This window comes from Filicampus tigris, chromosome 3 (genome assembly GCF_054856515.1).
Source record: "Filicampus tigris isolate MCC_2025a chromosome 3, RoL_Ftig_1.0, whole genome shotgun sequence".
Taxonomy (NCBI): Eukaryota; Metazoa; Chordata; class Actinopteri; order Syngnathiformes; family Syngnathidae; genus Filicampus; species Filicampus tigris.
Genome location: NC_141219.1, coordinates 16,826,900 through 16,854,775, shown reverse-complemented (window position 1 = coordinate 16,854,775; position 27,876 = coordinate 16,826,900). Strand labels below are relative to the sequence as shown.

The following is a 27,876-nucleotide window of genomic DNA, read 5'->3' as shown; positions in this document are numbered from 1 at the left end:
ATTTTATTTTGTGCAACCACTTGACGAATTAAAAATGATTAATTTCAACACACCATTTTATCAGTAAGTGGAGACGAACGTGACATGTCCTTTTGATAATGATCCCGTACGTGGATGAAGATGCAGAGAATTAAATATTTGTCGGGAGATCAGACCCCGCAGTGATGTTTTAGCATTTCCAGAAAATTATCTTTTTGAGCGGGACCGTTTCACGTGACAGTCCACCATCTACATATACTGAAATAAAGTTTCGGTTCAATATTTACTCAATTTTATTTCTTCAACGTGGTTGCGCGAAATATAGTACGAATCCAGATACATTTTTTAAGTAAACTATACATCTACAATACTTAAAAATGTATCTGGCTCCAGATTATTTTATTTTGTGCAACCACCTGACGAAATATCATTGAGTAAATTCAACCATTTTCTTCAGTGTACCCCCACGAGATTATGCCGAGGTCCAAACTGTTTGAATGTTTTTACATTTCATCAGCTGTTAAATGCGCTTCCCCCGGTAAACGGGTGGTGCTGAGTTGAGCGGGTAATTAATCATGGACGAATGTTGTTGGATAATCAAAGGAGCAAAGACACAAGCCGTTGTTTCATTTGCAACAAAACAATACTTCCCCATGGCATGAATCATGGCATCATTCATGCGGTCTTCATAGTTGTGGTGCACGCGCTTAGCTCCAGGTGAAGGTACTCGAGTTGAGTAAACTGATTCGAAATCATCTGTTCTGTGACCGGAAACTCAAAAATGTATCGTCTTTGTAAAGTAACATAAGTAATCAGAGACGAGCACTGCGCTTCACTTACCAACTTTTCCCTCTGTTCCTGTGACTTCTCATGGCGAACAGTGCCCTCTGCAGGTTTATTAGTGCAATAATACAAAGAGTTTTCTATCTCAGAGTAGATGATCAACTCAGATTGTGAAATAAACCCCTGGCGATCCCGGTGAAATCGTTCTCTCCTTCAACCATCCAACTTGAAATGTCATCATCCATCTCACAGCAGTGTCCCGCGATATATGCAGGGATTGCGATATCCAGTCCTGAACGTAATACAGTATATCCTTACCTCTTGGCTTTCTCATCCAATCACAAGTCAGGACTGAGCAGTCGGAAATTACACAACTCGTAGCACAATACAACTGCTTTTCACTTTTTAATTTGATCAAAATATACACGTACAAGTTAGTTCTGAAACAAACATTAAGGCTTGATTGAAGGGTGAGCCAATATTTGTGGTTTTAATGTGAAGTCCTTTTTATTCAGTATCATTCAATGGGTAGAGCCAGTTTATTGTTAATAGTATTTATGTTTTTCCCCAGTCGAGGGCCTTCATGAACTCGTCCTCGGTGAAAGACAGCAGCTTGGCAGCCTCAAGATGCATCTGCACAGAAAGACATTTGAACATGAGCACAAAAGGATTGTTTGCCAGTCACAAGGAGGACACCTTTTGTCTTTTGAGGACGTCGATCAGCTTGAGCTGCTTCTTTAACCCGACGATGAGTTCCGCTTTCTGCTTTTTTAGCAATTTATTTTCTGCCAGGAGATTTTCCCGAGTCTGCTGTTCCTCGTTGGTCTTGTCCTTGATTGATGGAAAAGACAGAAATTACTTCTACTAAGAGCACCTTGGCGCAAGAAAGCTTAATGAAGTATTTTTGTTCATCCAAACATGTAGTGATGTGCTTCATTTTAAGATTGTGTGTTTGAAGAAGCCCGCTTGCCTTGCTCATCTGTTTGGTTTTGCTGAGTTCCGACTTTAGACGTTCCACTTCGTCCAGAGCTCTGGTCAGACGATGCTCTACAGTGTTATGCGCGGCTACTCCTTGCTTGCTGGATTTGTTCACCTTCTCCATTTCCTGCAGGTAACATTGCATTGTCAAATGTCTGAGGTGGTCTATCTAGGGGAGGCCAGCCTCGGAGACATTTTGCCGCCGGCATGCTGCTGGGTTACATCCTTTTTTTTTTTTTTTTTTTGTCAGTTGTCTGCTTCAGGGCAATTCAAAAATAACAGTTCATGCGAGGATTTGAATGCTGGATAATCCAAACAACCTTCCGACTTTATTTAATTTCTTACAAGGAAGGACTCGCACCCCTCAGGGGGCACGGACCATGGTTGAGAACCCCTGAAGCAAAAAATGTGCATTGCTTTAAAAAAAAAAAAAAAAAAAAAAAAAGAAAAAACCTGGACAATAAATTTGCTATTGACTAGTGTAGTAATCATCAAACAAGGGCCACAAAAGGATAGGAAAAACAATTTGTTACAGAATATTATGCTTTTTTAAAAAAAGAAAAATTAAATATGTTTTTGGAATTGTTGAGAGAAAGTTACAGTTGAGTATTACAAGATATTGGATCATTTCATTCAGGTGGTACCGCCTGAATATGGAGGATTCAATAAAATGCAGTGCACAAATTGTACCTAAATGCATTTAACAAACAGTTCTCAAAGATTAAATGCAAATTTACTAAAAAGTTGAACACAACTGAACTGTACTTTGGCAGTGATTCTTTTGCGGCTTATTATATGTAGGATTGGCTTTAGCATGTTTCACAAACACAAGATAGTGGCCCTTTTCTCCTCCACCCCCCCCCCCCCCCCCCAAAAAAAAAAAAAGTCAGGTTATCACCAGTTTAAAAGACCCTCTTCCCTCTCTTACCTTCTGCAAAGCGGAGACTTGCAGCTGAAGGCTGTCGCATTTGACGGCGGCCTCGCTCTCGGAAGCTTTGAGCTTGTCCATCTTTGTCTGCTGAATGTTGACGGTCCTCTGGAGCTTCATCCGATCCTCCTCGAGCTGCTTGACTTTGGTACTCAGCTTGATGTTTTCATCATCCTGACGCAGCCACAATGACAATGAGGATCTCTGTCGCTCCCTATCGGTAAAAGGTGGCCAATACATTTTGTTGGGCTCAACCGTACCTTCTTTTTTCTGTCACTCAGAAGCTGATCAATTTCCTCTTGCATCATTTTGATGTTGGCCATCAGAGCATGGATTTGTGCGCATGAAACGCCTGAAAACAAATCAACGACTCAAATACAGGTGAACGCTTTCACTTTTGACCCTCGGGGGTTGTTTGATCTTACTAGACACTTTAATCTATTTGACAGGAAAAAACATTTAGAATGACCAATTTTCATGTAGGGGTGTACGCAATTTTGCTGCCAACAGTTTCAACATTCATGGCTGTGTGCTGACTTATTTAGCAAAATATAATTTCTTCGGTGAGAAGATACAATAAGATATTTACAAAAATCTTCTCACTTTACAATTGTGAGATTGTGTGTCTTGTATTAGTTATTGCAAGGGTGGAGGTAGGAAGCCAAATACCCGCCGTCCCTTCGTTGTCTCCGTCGCTGAACATGTTGTCATGAGGGACCAAACGGCTCATCCTGTCCTCCACGTTTTGTATGGTCTTCGCCACGAAGGAGATGGCCGAATCTCCCGCCGCTCCTAAAGCGTCCCCACAAGCTCTAAAAGTCGACATAAAACTAAAGCATTATTTATTACTGCTTCTGTCGTTATTCCGTCCGATTGTAACTCACGCTGGGTTCAAATGGGGCTCTTGTGCTTCGGCCTTTTGTGACTTTTTGGGCTCCACCTAGGAACAGGTTGCGAAATTTGCTATTATACATTTTAAAGGAACTGATGACTGTTATTTTCACATTTCTGAACTCAGTATTCTATACAGCTGTTTGAGCAGCAGCTTCTCCTTAGTGGTACCTTGCGAGGCTTCGGCACAAGTGTTTCTCCATCCTTGGCGTTACTGTAAGACAATGGAAAATATTTGAAGAGACACGAATGAAAATGGCAATAAATCCATTTTCTATTGCTGACTTTGGTCGAGAGGCGGGGCACACCATGGACTGGTTGCCAGCCAATCGTAGGCCACATACAATCCCTCAGACTCGCATGTACGCCTAAGGACAATTTAGTTTTCAATGGACCTAATGTGAATGTTTTTGAAATGTGGGAGGAAGCTTTAGAAAAGGAAGATACTGCCAGGCAAACGTGCTAACCACTAGTCCATCATGCTGCCCAATTGGAAATGATCACCTCTGTGCTTTTTCATCCTCCAAATCCTTGAGCGGGAGCGCACTTGAAGGCTTTGACAGAAAATTATCCCGTTCTTTCTAAACATAAACATAAATAAAATACAAACAAGAGTGACAGTGATGTGAAATAAAAGTGCACAGACAAGCATCCCTTTTAATAAACTTTTGTTTTAAAACTGACCTTTAGTTGATCTGCCTGCATTACCAGATTTGCCGCTTTGGCCTCCAGCTTTGCATTTAGCAGCCTGAAGAAAATAAGTGCATAAACGGAACGGTACTGAATACTTGCCATTTCTAAGATAAGAGTTTATGGTCTTTGTTGACAATCAAAAGGAGGACTAATATTCATATTTATACTAATCAGAAATCTCCTCTGGGCCAATGTTTGGTCACAAAATATAATTAAAAGTATTCAAATTAGAGATGCAACAATTAATGCATTAATTGACAACTAATAGATTACCAAATTCATCAATAATTCTTTTTAATATTCAATTAATCATTTAGGTACCTTGTTTAATTTACAATTGTCCAGATCCTGAGAATTTTAGCCTCTCAACAGAAAACATTCTCAGATTTCTGTAGTTCTTCATGAAAGCAGACTTATCTTTGTGCTGAATCAAAATTAACATTTGCAAAGATCTGCTTTTATTTTAGAAAACAATAACCAACATTTTCGTCAATTTTCTGACATGTTACGGGCCTGAACTGTAACTGATTCTTAATATATGTCTGGGCATTTTGTGCCCTGTCAATTTGAAATGTGCTGTTTTTTTTAATACAAGGATAGAAATTAATGTTTTTTTTCATCCGATTCATCGATTAATCTGCAAAATAGTGGTTAGATTAATTGATTAATATAATCATTAGTTGCTGCCCTAATCCAAAAACTGAAGCATTCCTCTTACTTGTATTTCTCCTCCTTCGCCAAAAGGTCACTCGCAGGCATTTTTGGTGGTCTTCAAAACTCTTTGACCTGAGGATAAAATTCCCACAATGGTTATATGACTCAAAATCAAACTAAATAATAATAATTATTATTTTCTATGCATTTCGTGCAGTTAAATATTGTACATTGTCCAAACACGTACTTAATTGACATTCAAAACTGTTCAATGTACAATACGGTACTACAATGCTAGTAAAGAAGCTTAAGGTAGCACTGTCACTTTAGCTTATTTTTCCATCATAGTAAGAAAAAAAAAACTTTGCTACCACCACACGGATATATTAAGAAAGTAATCTATCGATATATTACTTTTTATTCAATGACTTACCAGTACGACAACAACTGGGCGTTTACAAAAAACAGTTTCCTGGTCGCCTAGCAACTAAGGCAACAATCCTAAACTACGGAAGCCGAGTTAAAACATATTTGCTGAAATGAATGTCTATTCACAAAGCGCCTTGCAAACTTACACATTAAGCAAAAGGCAATATTAATTTTTAAATAAATTTGTAAAGCGTTGGAACTTGATGGGTTTCACCAATGTGGTGACATAGTTGCTACAACTGTTAATAAAACAAATATTTTGTGTCATTTACAGCTTTAGCTGTTGTGAAATGCGCTATCTAAATAACGTTGTATTGTATTGTATTTGACTGCCCTTATCACGTGCCTGTTAAATTACGTCAAATGCGTGGCGCGGAACCGCAGCATAACATCTACTGACGAATTGTTATACTGTTACTTATATACTTATATACGTATACTACTTATACTCATATTTAATCATTTCAGTTTCATTTCAGGTCAATTTCATTTCCTTCTTTCACTTTGCATTAATCACAGGTAGAAAAAAATCGTTTGTACAAATATTTCATGAATTATTCCTACATAGATAATACAGAGTAGTATATAGTAGAATAGTAGAACTATTTGTAAGTTATACTAATACTAACTATTAGAAAATACTTTTCCAGACGAAACACTGTAGGGGTCCTATGATGATGTTTAGACCCACATGATCGCATGGGGCCAAAAAGCATTGGGGTTAATAATTAAATAATTACATAATATTGGTGTTATAATCAATGAATTAAATAGTTAATTATAATTGTATTTTGCACAATTTTTGGGGTCACATTGGACAAAGAGCAAAGTCATATTTCACCCATTTTGTGTACTGTAATTCAATCCCGACCCAACATGCAGGGTCACACCCATAACCCAGTCCAGCTGGTCTACAATAACCACCGACAGAGTGACTCCAATGTTAGGAACACGTTACCTAATTAACCCAATTTGGGTTATTTTGAAAGGTGCTGTCGGCCCAAATGCTTTATTCCTAAAAAGTATGCTGTATTGATTTTTGCAAGTCACTGTAAAATTAACACTCCTCTTCTTAAATAGAGGGGTAGAATGATTAAAATGTATTGCACATAAACGTGAAATACAAATATAATTGTAATACATTCATTAGAATTAACTTAAAATATAAACAAACATTTATTTATAAACTATTTAATAAAAATGCATTGTACTTTAAAATTAACTAGGAGTGAACTGCACCCAAACAAATGTACTGTCCATGACTATTAATTAGAAATTAGAAATAAATATTCTATTGTTAAACTATTTTATATTAAACCTTTTTTTAAAAAAAAACATTTTCAAACTATACATTCGAAAGAACTTGCCTATATGTGCGTTTTAATAACGAGATGCAGCTCTTGAGCACAAGTGTGCCCACGCTTGCTTTCCCTCCTGCATAATACTGTAAGTGGCATCATTACGTTGTGCTTACGTAGGTCTTGTTTTTATTGCTGTGGACGTCAGTGCGCATGCGCGTGGCTGACAGCTACTACGCGGCGCACATGCACATGCAGTCTTCGAGAACTCCCGTAAGGTGAGAAACACCGGAGGGACGAACTTGTTGTTCCTCACACGTTCGCCCACTGCCTGGACATTTACGTATTCTGTCCACGCAGCGGCGAGTGAGTGTTTGACGCTTCTTTCCCATGAAGACTGCAAAGTGCTGCGGGCTGGAGGGGCGAGATGTCGGAGGAGGGCTGCTGGCTGACTACGACAACAACAACACGGCGCGTTGATGAGGATGACGATGTCCGTTTAGCTCGGCAACGACCTCCCCTTGTTTAAAGTCGGCCAGCCCGCCCGGGGGAGTCGGCCCGTCCACGCCGCCTCGTCCGGTGCACCGCGGGTCAGCCCGGGACTCCTGCGATGGCCGAGGAGGACCCCCAGCAGCAGCAGCAGCAGCAGCACCAGAACGCGGACCGAGTGGTGGGTAGCTTCCAGCCCGGTCTGCTTTCCGGGCTGCAGGGCGTCGAGGCCGGGGCTCTGCAGCTCCGGATCAAGAACTCCATCTGGTGAGGGGCGCCCATGCTTGCATGTTTGGATTTGCCAACTTACATTTTACATGAGAAAATCTTCTCACGGTGCATCACCAAACAAAAATGTCTCAAAAAGTGGACACTTAGGGATACGTGTACCTTCTGCCATCAAGTAGAATGGCATGTATTTGTTTTGCCTGTAACTATACGCCGCTGGCATTGAGAGATGAACAAATATACAGTACATAATTTGCAGTAGATAAATAAGATGTGTTTTTACAATTATGTGAAATTGGATAATGGCACACCTTATGATTCCTCACAGTAGCGTTTGGGAATCACTGCTTTCAAACAGGGTTTCCAACCTAGGTTCGGGACCTAAAACGCACAGGTCCATTTCTATTGGGTCACTCGTGAACAGAGTAAAATTAGCAACATAAGATCATGATAAGATTTCCCCATAATGCTGAGTGTGGTTGGAATAGCCACTTGAACCTGAGTACAATATACCAAGAGTTTTGAAAATTGGACGGATTGCGAGAAAGTGATTTTGTGTGTGTTTGTGTCAGAAAAACTGTTTGTGTGTGATACCACCTATAGAAAATCTGTCAAAAAAACACATAAATATTAGACTAACGGTAAAAAACTCTTTGAGAACAATTTCTCTGATTGGCTGACAAGTTTCAGTTAAAAATGACCACTAGTAAACACATACAGTCCGAAATTATTTGGAGTTCTCAAAGTCAGCGGTAAAAAAAAAAAAAAAGAGAAGACTTTAATAGAGCAAATGCAACATTATTCACTATAGTGAATTTCTATAGAAAAAGAGCACTGTTTTTCAGTAAAATAGCTCATGTACTTTTGTACTGTACTTTTGCCACCATCTTGCGGCGTCTCATGTATGAGGTGTCAAGTACTCTGTAATTTTTTTTGCTAATCTCCAATTGGGATTCATGCTGTTATGTTTGAACCATTAATCTAACCAAAAACAATCCCCCAAAACTTTAAAGACGAAATTGAGTCAGTTTCTCTCTTTAAAATACGTTCTATGTGCCCCACTAGTCTTAAAACGGTACCGTACATTATTTTGATTAATATCGTCTTTGCGGAACATGAATTAAGCATAAAAATCCCCTGTTTTTAGCCATCTCTGGGGGTGGCCATTTTGCCTTGTACATATAAATTGTTCAAAGGCAAAAGCCATTTAGAAAAAATTAAGACCCACGCCTACTCATAGACTTCCTATGATTGCACCGTTCAATGGTGCATCTCATAACCCTGAAAACCAAACAACTACCTCCGTACATAAACATCATTGAAAATAAAGATTAAATTGCATAAATCTCCATTTAAAAATGGCTAAAGATTTTTGGACTCAATATTTCATTGGAGTTGACTGGTTTTGCGATTAAAAGACATCAAAGACATTTTTGACAGACTTTTTTAAATGAAAAGTTAAATTGGCCTCAAAACAAATTAATTTAGAAAACCCTTAAGAAAAAGTATTAGCGATACCCTGGAACCAGAAATAAAGAAACACATTATACTACATTTGCCAAAAAATGGAGATGTCTGCCTTTGCATTTGAACTTCTCATATGTCGATACATTGAGATGAGTGACAAATATGGATGTGCGACAGTGTAAGAAGAAAGAATGAATTGTGCCCGGCAGCTGGTTTCAAGTCACATTCGGACCATTATGACCCCTTTCTGTCTGAACCTGAACAAATTCGTGCGCTGCCAGTTCATGTTGTCAACATGTCGGAACAAAGAGTCCATACGTCTGAAGCCAAGGAAAGTTACTTGCAACTGAGCAGGTGATGACGGAGGAGTGGCAGTGAGGGTTGTCGTTACCCCAGTATCGAGACTGGGATTTAATGGTTTGTCTCTAATCTGTCGGTCAAAAGAAACAGATCTCAGGTCTAATCCTGTGTGCCTGCTAAATGTGTCCTGAAAGCAAGCTAATGAGAGATCCCCGGCCTCCTGTTAACAGCGAATTAAAGTGAACTGTTCTCTGCGCGGCTTAGGGCCACCTCGCTGACCCTTGCCGAGCCGGTGTCCTTAACTGTGACCCGCTTGTACCTTCTGTCCCGCTGTCAACAACAAGATGACCTGTCTGCAGATTAGGAATTAAACCCGAACAAGTCTGCCCACCGCCACTGCTGCAATCCAACTCAGAATCAGCAAAGCAAATGTAGAGGCTGTTTATTGACTGACATATTTCTCTATATAGACCTACTGCGTTTTCTTAACTTGTGTTAGGACCAGTGGGATTATTATGTAGGAAAAATGGTGGGGCGCCACAAAAACAAAATTTATGCCATCATTTTAATGTATGCAACTACAGTGGTTGATGCACTTCCTCATTTGCCCCTAAAGTAAACTCGCGCTGCTCGGTCTTTGTTCTATAAACCCAATACTCAGTGGAACCTTTTGATTCCAACATAATCCGGTCCGGGATGCTTAAAACAATTTTCCCATCGGAAATAATGGAAATAGGGCAGCACAGTGGGGTAGTTGTTAGTTTGCCTGCCTCACACTTCGGAGGTTCTGGGTTAGAATCTCATCGGAGGCCTTCCTGTGTGGCGTTTACATGCCCTCCTGTCCTTGCCTGTTTTTTTTTTTTTCTTCTAGATACCCATTTTCCAAAAATGTACAGTGGAAATGAAAAGTCTAAACACCCCCGTTCAAATTCCAGGTTTTTGTGATTTAATTTTCCACAATGAATGTGACATATGTCCTGTACAACTCCATTGACCTAAAATACCGCCATTTAAAGTGCCCCTGATTAACCCCAAATAAAGTTCAGCCGTTCTACTACGACAGAGTTTTGTAAACTTTTTATACACACAGAGTCTAAATTGCCCTTAGGCGTGAATGTGCGTGTGAACGGTTGTCAGTATGTGCTTTGTGACTAACAGGCGACCAGGCCAGGGTGTACCCCACCTCTTACGCAATGTCAGCTGGTACAGGCTCCAGATCACCTGCGAGCCGCATGAGGACAATTGCTAGAGAAAACGGATGGATGAATGGAAGTAACAGAAATAGAAATAATCCCTTCCAGGATCATAGTGACAAGTGTAATCAATTAAAAAAAAAGATAATATACTGTATTAAAAATCAGTCATTTTAAGAGAAAGAAACACTCCATCTTACCTTAACCGAAAAATGACAATGCCATAAATACCAAGGTAATTCCCATTGCGCCGCATATATCTAACTTTTTAACATTCAAGTGTAAAACAACTTTAATAGGAAAAAGCAATCAAATGTGCTATACTGTAACGTAAATCATTTTGTTGAGACTCGGGCGTCTTTTTCCGAGGTTTGCAAGCACATGGACTAATTTAACTGAAAATATATCTTAATGTTGGGATTGTAACAGGTGAGGAGACAATGTGAGCGGCCTTGTCTTTTTACATGTGACAGCATGTGTCCGTGGTGGTGGGCTACATGGCCTGAGAGATGCTGAAGGGAGGGTCAACTCATGCCAGACATTCCTCTGCTTTATAAATAAATGCACCAGCGCTCATGTTACATAGCAGCCTACGAGCATACTAATTTATACTATCTCTTCTTTTCAGCAAAACGGTTCAGTCCAAAGTGGAAAACATTCTGGTGAGTATTCTTTTGGTTTCAAACAGGCTTTGTTGTTTTCATTGTTCAAATGCAACTGTAATTGACATGGCCACGATCAAAATAAGGGGATGCAATATGTGGCTTTGGATCTAGCTAGTTACGATTGTTGTTATATTTAGTTTGGCAGTTGATGAACAATTCTTAAAAAAAAAAAAAAAAAAAAAAAAGGTATCAAGCTGTTTAGTGCCACTCCCAATTGAAGTTAATTGTCAAATTAAACACAAAGAGAATTACATGTTGCGTATTTTAAACAACCACACGGTCTGGTTTTTGAGAAGTCCGTTTAGCTTAATGCTAACAAACAATGCCGAAATGCCGTAGACAGGCTAACAAATAGCATTGGCGCTGCTGTGTTTTAACCCATTGGACAACAAGATATTTTAACATAAATGGTGGAGCAACACATCTAGGCAGGTTATAATACTCACAGGCATATGTTCTTTATCCTCTGCGACTAATCATACCGCCTCTTACTGAGGTTGCAGCCTAACCCATCTGACCACTAGAGATAAGATGACTACACCCTGGACTGGTCGCCAGCCAATCACCGAGCACGATTTAAAACAACGTTTCCTTAAACTTGTTAGGCTCTTGTTTAGGTTAGGCCTATCATTTGTGTCTGTCTGAGCCCACTTTCTATTTATACCAACTGCTAACGGCCAACACAGTTTCAGAACAGTGAGTTGACGTGAGGTGAAGAGGGAAAACATTTTTAAATACATTTGTCACTCATCTGATATTCTCACATCATGTGTTGACCACCCTTTTCGTTACTTTTGCGGCATATTTTTCCAGAAAGTGTGTGTTTAAACTCCAAATTGTATCACTTTTATTGAATTACACTTCCGTTTTATTAGGTCTTAAAATCGCCTGTGAGTACATGTAAACCTGGGGACTCAACCCCCAGTATGTCCACAACCCCCGACTGTCATGACATCTTAGCTGCCTGTTGCCCCTGGAAACTTGTAGTATCCCTAACAACAAGAACAATAATAACAGAGACGGGAATTAAAAAAGGTTAACTGGTTGGTTTTATTCTTAGGAGCCAAAGTAGAGAAATGTCTGAGTGGGGGCCCAGGTTGGCACCGTGCGGATGTGTATTTGCGCACACTCTGCATGCAGTGGGGCTTCCCGAGCTACGGATTTGATTTCATTTGACTCCATCAGGCCCTTTCTGGGTTTTGGCCAGAAGTTTTGGAACACAGCTTTTAATTAGTTACTTTTGGAATTAAAGTTTGGACAAGACGAATAGTACCATTGTTATAATGTTATAACCCTTCAAGTCATGGATCATTTGAAGACAAATGGTACCACAACACATGCGGACAGATAATGTAACAGTACTCGCAGGGCTATATACTTTATCCTCTGCGATGAATGACTAATATTACTGTAGCTTACTGAGGAGCTGTGACCATCTTTATGTATATCCGTATGTCTGTCTTACACTGCCCGTAGGTGGCGATGGCGCGCACCCCAGAAGGAGCAGAACAATATCCACCGAATCGAACCAAAAACTGTTGCAAGAACTGTTGAAATGTTCGCGTAGACTCATACATACCATAACTTCATTTTATTATATCCAAAGGCGATTTTGTCACTTAGGTCGACTGAAAATGACACCACACACCCTCAGGGCTCAGATAACAACCAATCATAGCTCAGCTTCAGAAACCAGGTGAGCTGTGATTGGTCGTTATCTGAGCCCTGAGAGTCTGTGGTATCATTTTCAGTCGACAGAAGTGACAAAATGGCCGCCCCCTGAGATAGCTAAAAACAGGTGGATTTTGCTGCTTAACTCATATTTCATATTCACCATATTGCCTTGTTTCAACTAGTGGGCCTGCATAGAACATATTCTTAAAAAATATATGTTTGGGTTGACTTCCGCTTTAAGTGCCATTTGACATTTATTCAAGTGTCACAATTTAAAAGTGCATACTTTTCCAGTAACTTTTCCTGATACACAAGAGTGCAATAAATAAAACTCCATTCAGAAAGCTCAACTTTAAGGGCCTCTAATGTTCCAAAAGTAGGTTATAGAATGTATAAAACACAACATGAAATAAGGTATCGAAAGTATCGATAGTTCATCAACGTATCGGCATAAAAAGTATCACGACACGTAGCAATACGATATTTTTATAAGATGAGAAGATAACCCGGGCTAACCTTAGCTCCTCCCCACCTTGCAAAGAGATCTAGTCCCTCAGGTGAGATGTGTCACGTCAACATACTTCCTTGACACCAGTTACTACTTTCTTATTAGCCGGGAAAAATGTGAATAGGTGAATTTGTCAATAGTGAACTGTGAATAGGCAGGCTCTACGGTATTTCACTTCCTGTAGGTGTAATAGCATGGTGACCCAATACTTTAGTCCACATTATGTATGTGCTCAAAGCCAAGATGAGTTGAATTGAATGCAAAAGCGTTCAAGTTTGAATTCTGTTCGTGGTCCTCCCGTGTTGCCCGCAGCAAAGAGAACATTTGCCAGGCATCTCGGCACCCTTGCTCGTCCCTTTCTCCTTGAGCATCATTAGTACACAGTGCCGCTCTCTGCCGAGGAGACAACGTCAAGGGCAAGTGAGCCATAGCTGAGCATGATGAATGAACGCCATGCTTCTGTGTTCAAAACATGCAGAAAAGCAAGGGCCCCTTTCACACTTGATTTGGGCTTTGACGATACTGAAATCATATTCTACTCTCTATTGCATGTTGGAGAACTTTGCCTGTTTCCATATTCCCATAATACTTGATTTGTATCTGTGTCGTTTACACGCTGAGGGAGGTTACATGTTGGGTGTGTTGCGCTACTGTGACATGAAGGCATTTGCGTCATAGCAGTACTGTTTGCTCACCGCAACGTGATCAGACAATGTGTGCTTATTTCATCATCTCGCTTCAGATTTAAAAAGTGGATACGAATTGGATCGAATCAAACCCTGCATTCAAATGCGCCTGTGTCTAGCTCAGTTGATGCGAAATCCAGTTTGGTGATGCATTTTTCTATAATTGGTAGATCAATGATGACGGGCGAGGGGGTGCCTCATCAACATACAGTAACTCATTCCTGGCAGGCGTTAGTCAAGGTTAGCTTGACCGGCACTGTTCCTTCCCCACTGACAGTATACCAAAATGGCCACAGAGGAAGAAAGAAATCCCCGCCCATGTTTTTCCACATCAATTATTGTGTTCATATTTTGTCCGATATGCTCTCCTTCTATCCATTTTCTAAAGTGCTTGGGTACACACTGGACTGCGTAAGACAAATAAGCATTTACACTCACATTGACTTTTGATCAATTTTTCGAGTGTGAGCCAGGTGTGCTAACCACCGGTAGTAGCTGAGATGTTACCCTGGGTCGGGTTCACTACCCGCCGCTATGGAGGGGAAAATATGGAAATTGTGTCTGACGGCAAGGCCAATTCACTTCTTGAGCACTGCCGATATGGCACCTCACCTCCAAGATCCCTCGCGTGGATATTTTTCCAGAGTAAATCAAAATTTTCCCATGGGGATCCATAAAAATGTCTCAAACGAGACAATACAAATGTTCTTTTGCCATTTTGAGAAGACACTGGGAAAACTGAATCAGCAAAGAGCACGTAACTAACCAAGCTGCACTAATTGCCTCAGTCACAGCAAGAGGCGCCTGGGTTCTAATGTGTTTGAACTTGGCTGTGTTTTGTTGTTCTACCTGTGCTGTGTGGGTTCCTTCCAGGTAATCCGGTTTAGTCCCACAGTCGAAAAACATCTACTGTACGTTCACCAAAAGATTCTAAACCGGCCGTTGCATTCTCAAAGCATTGACTCAACCGCAACTGGACAAGCAGGTTTCCTCAGTTCATGCTCAAAGACGATCTCGGTCTAGTCTGAGGGGATGTGGAAGATCCATACTAGCCGTCGTTTGTACTCCACAATGCGCATGAAGGCCGGAAGTGGCCGTGACGTGTTTGTTATTTAAAAGTAAATTATTGAATGTCTTTGGAAGGGATGATGCAACAGTATTTTAGATGGGACATAGGTGGTGTCAAAGATGGTTCTTCAACCTCAACTAATCTTTCAACGCCATCTGTCTTTACCGTCCAGAGTACGTACATTTCGCTCCTTAAAAAGGTGCCTTTTCTCTTTGACAGGCAGTAAGACCACTGAGTCTTGACCTGAAGAGTTAGTCTATGCTCAGACATGATCAGTGCGTGCTTGGCTTCTCCAATATATACATCAGTGCATTCCACACTGTACTTAAAGGTGTACACAAGATTGTTTTTCTGGGTACAGGGTGTCCAGACTTTCAAGTTTACTCCCAGGCCAGGTTTGAAGTGTCGCATCAGTTCAATTGCTTCTGAGTGAAGCATAAATGTAAATGTCTCTTTAGCCCCTAAAACACAGAAAATCCAAGCAGTTTTTTTCCCCCCCAACATTTTACCAGATGGCTGTCATGTGAGTAAAGTACTGCTACACAATGGGTATATTGAACCCGACGCGTAACTTTGCTATCTTCCGAGACTATCCGAGGTGAAACACTGCAGGAGTGCGAGGAGAGTGTAAAAAGTTTAACATTGTTTGACTTTTGCTCTTTGTGGAAGATGGTGTTTTCCATCCAAGTAACGTTTTCCTTTTTCTCCTGTTCTACTTCCACAGCAAGATGTTGAAAGGTTCACGGACATCGAAAAACTCTACCTGTACCTTAAGTTGCCTTCAGGTCCCATTAGCAGTGGCAGCAATGAGAAAAGGTAAACAGTGATGTAGTTGGTGTGGAATATGTGCTTCTTTTTTTTTTTAACGGAGTAAATGGATTCTCTCAGTGATCAGAGCGCTGTGTCATCAAGCCGCACGCAACAGATGCATGCCTTCAACTGGATCCGCAATCACTTAGAGGAATACCCGGAGACCTCGCTCCCAAAACAGGAAGTTTACGATGAATACAAGTGAGTGCTCTCAAATGTTTTCCTTGTTAACAATAACGACGTTATTGCTTCCAGCCGCAGCAGTTCATTACAAGCACCGACATTAACATCGGAGTCTTCCAAATCGCCGTCGGCTGAAGCGTCATTATAAATAGACGCTGCGGGCCTGAGAATCAGAGAGCAGCATGTGCTGGTAATATTAGAATGGAAAGTCTGAGACAGCCATTGAAATGCTCTGGCAGTGTGATGTAACTGTCTTTCGAAGTTGACTAAATTCACCCCCCGCCCCCACTCACCCAAAGATATATTGGCGCCTTTGAGGTGGACAGGTGAAAAGGCTCTAAGGGATCACAATGTGCACCACGCCTAAACATAAAAGCCGTTTTCATTCCTTTTTCATTTTTAGTCAATCATACAGTCATACCTCTCCATATGGCGGTTCCCCTTTTGCAGCTTCGCTGCATCGCAGATTTATTGATTTTTTTTTTATCGTACTTATATTGCCGATTATGCATTATATCGCCAGATATTCGGTGATTAACTTGACACAGGGACTGTTACTACAGACTCATGTAGCAGCAATAAGCGAAAGCCAGGAGAAAGAGTGCGTAAAAGACAGAGAGAGAATGTCCAAACTTTGGCATCATTTCACACTTACGGGAATAAAAGAACCTAAAGCGCAAAGTGACGGTAGCTAATGTTGTATTCCGGAAAAGAGGGAAGACAGATGTGTGTGTGGTCTGCGCGTCTGCAAGTAACATTTGTTTGTGTTGAGGAATGATCAGCGTAAAGCTTGGAGGCAGAGATTTTTTTTTTCTTTTACTTTTTTTTATTAATCAAATTATTCGAGTTATTCAATTCAAATCGTTTCAGCACTAATATTGTGGCAGGGAAGTATACATATTTTTTTGCACTCTGAATGAGAGCGTAGTCACAAACTGCTGTAAGCAACACCATGGTGCACATAACATGCTGAAATAGAATCCTGCCTTATAAAGAAAAATATTGATTTATTCATTGTTTTTAAAATTAATTTCATTAAATAAATGGATACAAGTATCGAATCAATTTAGTGTGCACTGGCCAATTTTTTTTTTCCAATTCTCGTTTTTGTTTTTTTTTCTTCTTCAGGAGCTTCTGTGACAATCTCAACTACCATCCACTGAGTGCTGCAGACTTCGGAAAAATGATGAAAAATGTCTTCCCCAACATGAAGGCGCGTCGACTTGGCATGAGAGGAAAATCAAAATATCCTTCACTGGAATGGACTGTAACAGCCTGTCTCTACTCACTGGCCATCTGCTCTTACAGTTCATAAGCTCTCTAAATATAGACGTGAAATGAAATAAATTCCCCCTCTGAAGCAGGGGCATAATACACAAGTGCTGGGGGGAATTTGCTGTGATCTTGACCTTCATGACGCATGACACTTTTTGGGGGGCTTGTTGTCCTTATTTTGACATCAAAGTGTAAAACTTTACTTTAATCACCAGGGGTGCTAACATTTTTTTTTTTTTACAGTAAATCACATTTTGATATCTTCTTGGACATGTAATAGTCACACACATTTTATCTGTACTTACTGCATATATTATATATTTACAGTATAAGCAATGCTTCATAAAATCTGTTGCAATTTGACACATTTATCTTAACACCGCATTACATATTGCTATAGTGGACTAAGGAAGAGGCCCTTTGTTCACTTTCCATGTTTACCAAGTCTGGACCTACACAAAACCGCAGAAGGAGTGAGCACATTTCCATCCTTCTTTCTTCCAATTCCGAATGAATCGTTGCGTTTTTATGCATTTCTCACCGGTTTCGGATTGCGACGTTGCCAATTGAAGCTTTGTATTTGATTGGTGTTTCAGCTGCAGTGTGATGGACTAGACCCAGCAGGCCACCTCGGCAGCATGAAGGAGGAGGTTCGCTTCGCGGCTTGTGATTTGGTGTGCGAATGGGCTCAAAAGGTGCTGAAACGGCCGTTTGAGGCAGTGGAGGAGCTGGCTCGCTTCCTGATGGACAGCCACTACATCAGCAACAAGTCCCTGGCAGCTCTCACCATTATGACAGGTGCAGCAACAGGTGGGCGCCGGTTGGCTCTTCATGCACACTTACAGTGACATCTGGTGGAAGTGGATGGGTATTGCTCTAATTGTCTTGCAATTGGGAGTACTGTACTGTACTCATAACATGTGCCAAAGTTGCCCTAGTAGACACATTTTTTTTCCAAGACTATGTTCTATGCAAGCCCACTAGTTGAAACAGGGCATTCTGATAAATATTGCGTTTGTGGAATGAGTGTTAATCCGCTCGTTTTCAGCCATCTCCGGGGGCGGCCATTTTGTCTTCTGTCAACTGAAAATGACATCACAACTGCTCACAACGACCAATCACGGCTCAGATTCAGAAAACGGGTCAGCCGTGATTGGTTGTTGTGAGCAGTTGTGATGTCATTTTCAGTCGACAGAAGACAAAATGGCCGCCTCCAGTCATGGCTAAAAACGAGTGCATTTTGCTGCTTAACTCATATTCCACAAACGCAAAATTAATCAGAATGCCGTGTTTCAACTAGTGGGCCTGCTGGGAACATATTCTTGAAAAAAATATGTTTGGGTTGACTTCCGCTTTAAATTGGATGTCAACCTCAATGTCAGGAATTTGAATATTCAATATCCTGACATTATAAAATTCCACTAGTTGATATGTAGTGCTTCACTGGTAGTACTACTAGCTTGCAAAGGTCAAGTAGTACACAGTTGTACCTCACTATTTACATGTAGTCACCCTACCAGTATGCCAAAGTTGTCCTATGAGTGTTCAGAAATGTCATACAATGGTGGAAAAAATGTTACTAGTAAGAGAGTCAGTCGTTTTACTAGTGTGTGTGAATTGTCTTAAGGGTGATAACAAAGAGGAGACATGTAACTTTAAGCTGTATATCACTGATATCAAATAAATGCTCAGACCATAGTTATTGCCTCTGTAATTGTGTTGTAACTGTTTTCTAGAGCTTGCCTTGTCCTCATTAGGGTCGAGCCAAGCTAAGTTTTACATCTATAATCGCTTGGCACACAACCAAACACAATGTCACAACATTTATACTGTATAAAGTACACTGAAGTAATGATGATCTTTTCCTTTAACGCCAAGCTATTATTCTTTTGTACAAATGTCAACAGGTGCATACACCAGTGAATTTAACCTACTGCCCTCTAGTGGAAGAGTATTTAATTGTTCTGCACATCACCTGACACCTCTGACAAAGACAGATGAACAAAGATACATTATCCATAGCAGATAACTAATCATGTTCAGACCACTTAAGTGGAATTGGATCATTTTCTACGGCAGAGCTGCTGATATCTCACAACACTACTCACAAATGTGCTGAGGCACTAATAGTTTCTACTTAGTAAGGTACTTTTTTTTTTTGCATGGTACCGGTATTTCATTTGGGGAGGGACAGCATTCTCATGCTATTATAAATCAAATGATACTTTATATTCATGCTACGGTGTTTCATTCATTGATTAAATTATTTCAGAATTCAAGCCTCTGCAGGCAGTCTCAGCTTTTGTGCCCACCGCCGACGCACACTGCTTCCAGCCTCAAACGACAACTCTGTCATCTCCAACCGTCGATGCCAAGCAGCAGCTCCAGAGGAAGATCCAAAGGAAGCAACAAGAACAAAAGCTGCACTCACCCTTACCCGGAGAGGGTCCGATCAAGGCAGCGGATGACAGCAGTGGGCAATGTGGTAGCCCGGCCTCTCCTTCACCTCAACCAACCATCGGCATCGTGGTCGCTGCTGTTCCAAGACCTGTCACGGTGAGAAACAACAAGGAGGGTTCATTATTCATTTCTATCTAAAACTACGGAGGAGTAAAGAAAATATGTACGAGAAGAACAAGCACTTCGTTGAAGCGAACGACTCACATGAAAGATGAATGCCCAATAGCAGGGCTGAACGATTTTCAAAAATAATCTAATTGACGTTTGTTTTCTTTTTCCTCAATATTGCGATTGCGATTTAATATGCGATTATTTTTTGTTCCAAGGATCTCTCCACATATTTATTTTTTCTTCGGTCATTCTTCACGCAATTGAGTCACGTTGGCAAGCCTGCATTATTATTATTTTTTTTTTTTATCGTTATTAATCTCATTTTTAATGTCTAATTACACTGTTTCTGTATGCTGATGAGATCCATTTTGATGTTGGGGTGTAAAAAACAATGGCTAGTGTCACACCCTGAAGTGGACACTGATTGGCTGTCATTGTGTTTGCCATAACCTGATAGGCTCCTATTCTAGGTGGAGGGCAAATTCAGGAGCAGAGATAAAACGTGAAAATGGAGGAGCATGTGAGAGTTGTTGGTCGGATGAATGGAAAATTAAACAACGCCCCGACGGCACTATTGATAAAAGCAGAGTGATAAAGAGTTTTTTGTAAGAAAGACTTTCCTTACCAAAGAAGCAGTTCAAGCCGACCACATAAACGCAGAGTAACCAGCAATTTTCCCAGCAATTTTTAAATGAGATTAAAAATAGATGAATTAGATCAATTAATTACAGATCATAATTAATCTCTTTTTTTTTTTTTCTGTCAAGCAACACTAAAATAAATACATAAAAATAGAGAAAATGCAGCTGGATGTAATGGAGAAAAAGTACTGTTTCTTCTTAACATAAACAGTATACTCAAAGAGAAAGTATGTTGCATCAAAACTACTCTGGCAAGTACAATTTACTTAAAACGTTACTTGAGTATATGCAATGGAGTAAATGTAGTACATTACCCCCCTCCTCTAGTTATGTAAATGCTACTCGGAGTCACGTTAGTTGGAAAGGAAAGACCTATGAGTCAGCCATTCCGACCAATGTTTGCTACTACTGCAGTTCTCAAAATTAGGAATGAACGAGTTGGAATCATCAGCGACATGTACCATGGAGTGATCTTATTCTGATGGACTTTCTTTGTCTGCAGACACAGCAAAGCGGCCAGCTGATGTCCGCCAGTCCGGTGGGAACCGGGGAGAGCAAAATGCTGCCGATAAACTTCCAAGTGGTGACCCAGCCAGTTCAGCCCCTGATGCAAACCCCCAAGACCTCCCAAAACATTCAATCAAGCCCAGCGGGGGAACGCACAGCTCGCCAACGCTATCCTCAAATCCTTCCCAAGCCGGCGACCACCACTGCCGTGGCTCTGTGCTCGCCCTCCGCCATGATCATTGCCAACAACCCCGTCAAGACGGTGATGACCACATGTCACGTGAGTCCCGTCAGTTTGGTCAAGATGACAGCCATCCCGCTCGCACCCCACGTCGCCAATGCCACCACTTCCCTCGCAAACGCCACTTTGAGGCCGTCATCTGCAGGCATCGGCGGCCGCACCGTGTCAGAGGACATCCTGAGATCCCGCCAAAATACGAGGAGTACCTCCGCCCTCCCCATTCTGGCCCCGATGACGAGGCTGATGACCGAGCGTCTTGACGCCCACGATTTTGATGTCGAAATGGAGGTTGAAGGGATTCACAGGAACAGAGAAAACCACAATGCGAGCGGTGTTGTGATGGCGCAGAGGGCTGCTAGCGTGCCCATAGCTCAAACTAAAGGCTTCCACGCCACGAAGGAAAACTCCAGCTCCAACTATGATGCAAATGTCCCCACGGGCATCAACAACACGGCAGGCAATGGAGCTGGCATGAACATGAACATGAACATGAACATGAACATGAACACGAACAGCAACACAACTAATATAAGCTCTCTGAATTTAGCCCCCTCCTGTCACAATATGAGCGCTACCTCAACATGCAACAGAGTAACTACATTTACGGAAGGTATCTGCGCGACTAAGAGCTTCCGGAAGCGCTCAGGCCTCAGTCCCGCCCCCTCTCCTGTCAAGAGGGCTTTTCTGTCCCCGCACCCAGAAGAGGGCACTGCTGGCGTTGGATACGGCAGTCGAAGACCTGAGAGTGCGCCTGTCGCCCGCGAGATGGAGATGAAAATGAACTCGCTCCTGCCCGGTCAAGTCCATCCACTTGGGAACGGCTTCTTCTCTGTTGGCAAAACACACAGCTTGATGCAGAGGGAAACTACTTTCAATGTTATGGAAACTTGTACCAGTGTCGGTCACCCAATAATGCAGCAAGCAGAGGCGCACGTGATGCCCGACGCGCATTCCCTACCGAATACTTCAAATTCGTCGGCCGGTCAACAACATGTTGGGCCACAAACCTACACTCAAGCCAACCCCGTTTCGGGACCCCTGGATTTTTTGGATCAAGCATCCACGTCAGGCCAACTCCCGATGCAGACAGAACTAGAATACTTCCCGTTTGATGATGATGTAACTCAAGACAGCATCGTGGAAGAGCTGGTCCAGATGGAAGAGCAGATGAAACTGAACAATAAACAAGAGTTTGGAAACTGCGTCACGCTGCAAGGGCAGCGGGCCGTCGTGGCGCACAACATGATGCCCGCCGGTCAGACAATGAACACTTTTTACAGCGGTGGCGTCAGCAATGTGGTCCAAACGCCCACGCCGGAAATGACAGGCGCTCAAGGCTTGACCGGAGAGAGCCCCTGCTCGCGTATCACCCCCATAACGCCGGTGGACAGCGCCCTCGGAAGCAGTCGACACACTCCGGTCGGCACGCCGCTCTCCAACTGCAGCAGCACTGTGCCCCCCAGCCCCGTGGAGTGCAGGAACCCCTTTGCGTTTACACCCATCAACTCCAGCATGACCGGCTTCCACGACAGCAGCGCGGTCTCCTGCAGCCCCGTCAAGCCCATGCAGAGGCCGACGGCCACCCACGCGGATAAAACCAGGCTGGACTGGATGAATAACAGCTACGACAGCAACAGCGGGAGCTTAAATAAATCGAACAGCAGCGTGGGAATCTTGGCCGGCTATCAAGGCCTCATAGATGACCACTTTCAAAAGCCTCACGCCTTCGCCGTCCCGCACGCACGGCACCACGATGGGCGTTTTGGCCGGTTGACTCCCATTTCCCCTGTGCAGCAGCAGTTAGCCAGCATGGCTAGCGCCACCAAGCAGGAGGGCTTCGCCGTGCCGGCTCCTCTGGATAACAAAGCCAACAACCTTCCCGCAAGTGGATCGTTCCGCTGTCGCAGCGTTAGCCCCGCCGTGCACCAGAGGAGCTTGGTGGGGAGCACAGGAACCGGCGGCCTTCATAATATCCACACGCAGTGCGTCTCCCCGTTTAGCTCTGCGGTAACGCCCGAGGTGTTCAACATCTTAGCCAACAACCGGGGAAATCTCGGGGTGAGCAGCGTGGCTCAAAGGAGTCGCTCGGTGCCCCTCAACATCATGATGCAGACGGAGGTTCTACCCATGGCGGGCCCGCAGTGCAAAAATATCACCGATGCCCTTCTGGCTAAGCTGGATGGGGACCGCGACGCCGCGCGAGGTACCAGCATGAATAATTTGCCTTCGAGCTACACGGCGCGGATGAATCTGACTCAGATCCTCGAGTCGGAGAACGTCAGCCCGATCCCTTCCGACTCCGCCGGCGCACACGCGTCGCGAAGGCCGAATTACCCCAGTGAACAAATGTTTTTCTCTGCAAGCGATAGCCGAGCACAGCCGGCCTCCGGGGGGCAGCATCAGCAGCCCACGCGGCAAGCTTTGAGTTCACAGCGGCAGCGGTTGGGATTCAGCGGCACCTTTCAAGACGTCCAAGCGGACAGCAGCCTTACTGCCGGCAATGAGCTGGCGCAACAGGTGTCGAAGCTAGCGGCAGGCGGGGCAGATTTTCCATGTGAACTCAGAATGACTTCGGACCTGTCCAGTAGCATCAATGACCTTAATACACTGGATGCAAACCTTCTCTTTGATCCCAGTCGTCAGCAAGGGCAATATCAAAGCGCGGCTCCGGAAGAGTTGGCCAATCAGGCGCTGTTTCAGCAAATCGCCAGTGACACGACACATTCTGGTGGACTTGAGTGGCTTGAGAGCAAAGATCACACAACCGTCGGGCTGATGGGATGAATGCGAGCCTTTTAGAATCATGACGAATCCGCGGTGACCGTCTTTGGTTTGATGTTTTCCAACTTTTCAATGAAACGCAGGACACAATCCGCTTCGTCCAGTTTAAGTGCCGACCTGAGCTGAAATAATGCTGAAGCCCTCTGATCAAAATGCTGGTCATTTCTTGTCATATTATTGCTGTAACATGCCCGAGTAACAGCATGTGACATACAAAGGCTAGGGATTAAATTCTTACCTTTTTACTGGTTTTCCCATCTATTTTATATATTTAAAAAAAAAAAAAAATCAATTCAATTAAAAAAATGTGTTGTATTTTCTGTACATAATTGAAACGTTCATAAATTTGTGGAATATATTCTACATCGATGAAAAGAATTAGCAAAGCTTGCCACTGGACTTTATAATAATGACATGCCATGATGGGTGCAATGTGGATTCCCTGTCCAACTCAAGTGTGAGTTTTGAAACAGGGCATGCTAAAAAGTGATACAAACTTAAAGCAATGCCACCTCAGCGTGAGGAAATTGGAGCACTTTGTACAGAATATTCAGTAAATATGAAGTATAATAATCATTACTATGTGTGTGTAGAAGGTTTAGCATGGTGTATACTTTTTAATACCAGGGGTGGGGAACGTTTTCTATCAGGGGCCATTTCATTTCTCACAGGCCATAATAACTTAATGAGAAAAATATATACATTTTTATTATTGTGTCTTACGATAGTTTGTGTGTTGAAATTCCAATTTAATTCCTTTGTGATTCTACCTTAATTTTAAATTATATGGCAAGGCTGGATGCGGTCATTGAAAAAGTTCAGTCGGTTCCCCACCCCTGATTTGTACAATCTTACATGTAAAGGTGTATCACAGATGGAGTAAAATGCAGGTTATCTACTTACCAGAAACACGACTGGATGCACTGGTTAACTGTCCAATCCGTATGTAAATTTAAAACATGTCACATACGGTCGTTTGCCTGTTTATGATCAAATATCCATGAACTCACTCCTTTAATAACGCCAAAGAGATGGTAGTTAGGCCATTTTCAAATCAGTGTTCGGCTGAAGCCATAGTGCACTTAGAAATTGAATTCAGGCAAAATGAAAGTTGCCTGAAGCTTTGTGTCAACATGTCCAAATCATGTTTAACTTGTCATGTGCAAACTAAAGTAAAATATGCAATTAGATGATAGACGGATGAATATGATCAAGGCGGTCGTTATGATCGTCGTGCTGCACAGACAATCTGTAAATTGTGTGATTCTCCTACCAAAATGCACTGTGCTTTTTTTCTCTGCGAGTCCTGAACTAAAAGTGTCCGAAGGCCTTATGTCCATACCAAAGATCCATTTTAAAACGTAACCAGCACTAACATCTTCTCATCGCTGCTGTATTGAATGGTGGACATATCGCCGTGTTTTTCCAAGGGCTTTAATAAACGATGCTGCAAAGTAGAAAACTTTGGGGGAAACTTGTTAGCACTGTAAAAACAAGCTGTTAAAGTGAGAAATGCTAATTTATTTACGATTTCGCCTCGTTCGCAATAAGTGTGTGTTGGTCATTTATTTATTGTACAATTAGGAGTGAATGTGTTGTTGTCAAAACCATTTAATCTTGCACTGTTATATTGTTTCAAAGGATCTCGCAAAGTGCATAATATCAGCACTGATAGAGTTGAATTGTTTTTAATTACACTTTGTTAGGATAAGTTTGATGGCATCATGCAATATTACATGAATGTTACAGAATACCACTCATCCGCCCCCGGGTAGAAAAGTACAGTTCTTTAAACTTGTGTTTCAGTGTAGTTTTTAACCCTCTTTGGAGTATTATTGTTTATATATTTAAACTGAACTCTTTTTTTCCTATCAATCTTTTGTGTCTATTGTCTAAGAATGCTCTATTCGGTTTGCACTGATATTTATATTCTTAAGACTTTACTACTCCTCTTGTAAGTGGTGCAGAGCTGTAGAACTGCCGATCCACTGTAGTCATGTTGCTGTGTCAGGTGAACAGGAATATATTTTATTTGCTTTTTCAAGGGGAAGTGCTTGGGTTTTGACTTTTTTTGTTTTTTAATATTTGAATAAATCATTTTCAATACACCAGAATATTGCATTGAGTAAATGTCTGCATGTCACAAAGATGCGGTACGACTGGAGTACACACTTTTGTATGTGAAAGAATCACTTAATTAAATGCAAATAAAATGTACATTTAAAACATGAAATAACAACTAAACTTATTACCAGAGCTGGGCATTTTACTAAAATTTCGCGGTCCGTTTATCACCTGCAGCCGGGGTACCGTTGCACCAGGGGCGGCGCGTAGGTATCAGCACAGAGGGGGCGGAGCATTCTCGATGGGCCCTAATGAAAGTCACTTTACCACGGTACCGGGCCGCTTTGGACCAGGACAATCGTCACAATCACTGTTATGCATCTTTCTGTTCACAAAACGTTAGTTTCTCCGCTTTTTAGTCAGAAACGGGTGTTTTGGGGAAAACCAACTCGTTTTCTCTAAAAGCTAGAAACAACAAACTTTTTCTACGCATTCTTTTGGTACGTTCCGTGGCACGGAATCCGTGCGTTTATTCCCACTGAACACAAGAGTCTGCGGGTCTCAAAAGATCAAGGAAAATACTCTCAAACGGTTGGCAGTGAATGAGTTAATGACACCGTTCGTTCACTTTTAATGACGCAAGGACGTCATTGCTGCTCAAACGTTATACTCAACTGTATAATGAAGGTAATCGTTTAAAAGCAAGTGCATATAGAGAGGGGAATTGGCATCTCAAGCAAAATGGCTTCAGGGTATCGCGTTAAAGTTGAAGATGTTCAGGGTGTTTTCCTTAAGTAAAAGACGGAGGAAGCCCAAGAGAGGAGGAGGCGGGGTGTTGGGGAGAGGCGGAGGAGGCAGCGAAGGCGGGAGGTCGTGAGGGAGTGACCGCCGTGTCGCACTTCCTCACGTAAACATACGGAGGAAATCATCTCCACAGTTGCGACTACAAACCGCGCGGGAGTCACAACAAGTACCGTTTACCTGCTCTCTTGCCCCGGCAGGCGAAAGGTTGGAATATAATGGCCGCACTTTCGTATGAGATCCGAGGACTTTGGAGCGATGAGGAGGTAAAAGAAAGTCAACAGATTTTGGCGGTGGTGATCGTCGACTTGGTTCACGTGATCACTCCTCCTTCTAGCTAGCTGGCTAACGAGGAACTGCTAACTAATGTCTTGACAATTAGCCAATTAGTGCTAACAGCGAAACTGCTTTTCACTAGTTCCAACTGAGTACTTGTCCGCAAGTCTGCTTAAAAAGTTGACGCGACAGTTTTTCAAAGAAAGTTTTTGCAGTATTTCGGGCTGAGTTATTCATCTCTGGAAGGACACTTCCTGTTTTGGGGCAACCCATCGTCATGTCTTTCTTGTCAGTCATTGCGAAAACTTGTCATTCTTGGACACGTCATCGGCATGTGACGTCTAAAGAAACTCACAGAAGTTACGTGAGGGAAGTCACAGGTTGTTTATGGAATCACTCATTCGTTACTGTACCCACTATACAGTACTGGATAGGGAGTTTTATATAGTGAACTAAAAAGTGACAAAGTAAACAGTCGGGATAGAAAAGAACAGAAGGAACTGCACAAATAAAAAGTTGTCACAAAAATAAATATTCAAGAAAAGTACACATACCTGCAAAAAAGTAAATTAATTAAAAACAATTAAGCACACTAGTATAATGACTATGGTATAAATGTTTTACTAGTAATTTTGTTTTCTAATGCCAGTGCCACTTTTGGACTTCTAGCGTGCAATGAGACTTTACTAGTAAATTACTGAGCTGCACAAGTAACGGTAGTTGGCCCAGCAAGTAGAGATGTGTCACACACTAGTAGCCTCCCCCTGCACCAAAATTCACACTATTTTTGCCTCACAAATTTTGCCTCAGTAGT

General features: G+C 42.1%; 3 protein-coding genes across 10 annotated transcripts in view; 2 read left to right on the top strand and 1 right to left on the bottom strand.

Annotated features, from left to right (window-relative positions):
• Window positions 1-1,154: 1,154 nt before the first annotated feature.
• Window positions 1,155-27,327, bottom strand: tex9 (testis expressed 9). Of its 6 annotated transcripts, XM_086026396.1 has the most exons (14): window positions 26,967-27,327; window positions 19,612-19,728; window positions 6,810-7,386; window positions 4,971-5,038; window positions 4,244-4,307; window positions 4,064-4,140; window positions 3,731-3,773; window positions 3,553-3,608; window positions 3,338-3,480; window positions 2,929-3,020; window positions 2,669-2,842; window positions 1,733-1,867; window positions 1,459-1,593; window positions 1,155-1,395 (listed from the first exon to the last, which is right to left on the bottom strand). In XM_086026396.1, the coding sequence occupies exons 4-14, from the start codon at window positions 5,009-5,011 to the stop codon at window positions 1,318-1,320; spliced, it is 1,038 nt and encodes a 345-aa protein (XP_085882522.1). In that variant the 5' UTR covers window positions 5,012-5,038; window positions 6,810-7,386; window positions 19,612-19,728; window positions 26,967-27,327; the 3' UTR covers window positions 1,155-1,317. The 6 variants fall into 6 exon arrangements, with proteins under 6 accessions (XP_085882522.1, XP_085882520.1, XP_085882523.1 ...); XM_086026394.1 differs by lacking the exon at window positions 6,810-7,386; XM_086026397.1 differs by lacking the exon at window positions 6,810-7,386 and having other exon boundaries at window positions 19,618-19,728.
• On the top strand, window positions 6,864-26,035 carry LOC147150107 (DNA-binding protein RFX7-like). 3 transcript variants are annotated; one of them, XM_086026383.1, is made up of 9 exons: window positions 6,864-7,389; window positions 10,939-10,972; window positions 15,637-15,728; window positions 15,801-15,923; window positions 17,034-17,154; window positions 17,573-17,653; window positions 17,777-17,990; window positions 19,453-19,736; window positions 20,895-26,035. In XM_086026383.1, exons 1-9 carry the CDS (start codon window positions 7,244-7,246, stop codon window positions 23,922-23,924), a joined length of 4,125 nt encoding a protein of 1,374 aa, XP_085882509.1. In that variant the 5' UTR covers window positions 6,864-7,243; the 3' UTR covers window positions 23,925-26,035. The 3 variants fall into 3 exon arrangements, with proteins under 3 accessions (XP_085882509.1, XP_085882510.1, XP_085882511.1); XM_086026384.1 differs by lacking the exons at window positions 6,864-7,389; window positions 10,939-10,972 and adding an exon at window positions 15,194-15,435; XM_086026385.1 differs by lacking the exons at window positions 6,864-7,389; window positions 10,939-10,972; window positions 15,637-15,728; window positions 15,801-15,923 and adding an exon at window positions 15,967-16,095.
• Window positions 26,815-27,876, top strand: part of nedd4a (NEDD4 E3 ubiquitin protein ligase a) — a 38,918-nt gene continuing 37,856 nt past the window's right edge. Inside the window, exon 1 of the mRNA XM_086026388.1 lies at window positions 26,815-27,052. Within this exon, the coding sequence (XP_085882514.1) occupies window positions 27,005-27,052 (48 nt within the window). The 5' untranslated portion in view covers window positions 26,815-27,004. The remainder of the gene's footprint in view (window positions 27,053-27,876) is intronic.

Bases quoted from the DNA above. Each gene is read 5' to 3' on its own strand.
- tex9 (XM_086026396.1), bottom strand. From the start codon at position 5,011: ATGCCTGCGAGTGACCTTTTGGCGAAGGAGGAGAAATACAA. The intron at 3,021-3,337 runs GTATTTGGCTTC...ATTTGTTTTCAG, and splicing joins AGACAACGAAGGGACGGCGG to GCGTTTCATGCGCACAAATC. The intron at 2,843-2,928 runs GTACGGTTGAGC...TGGCTGCGTCAG, and splicing joins TGAGTGACAGAAAAAAGAAG to GATGATGAAAACATCAAGCT.
- LOC147150107 (XM_086026383.1), top strand. From the start codon at position 7,244: ATGGCCGAGGAGGACCCCCAGCAGCAGCAGCAGCAGCAGCACCAGAAC. The intron at 10,973-15,636 runs GTGAGTATTCTT...CTACTTCCACAG, and splicing joins CCAAAGTGGAAAACATTCTG to CAAGATGTTGAAAGGTTCAC. The intron at 15,729-15,800 runs GTAAACAGTGAT...GGATTCTCTCAG, and splicing joins AGTGGCAGCAATGAGAAAAG to TGATCAGAGCGCTGTGTCAT.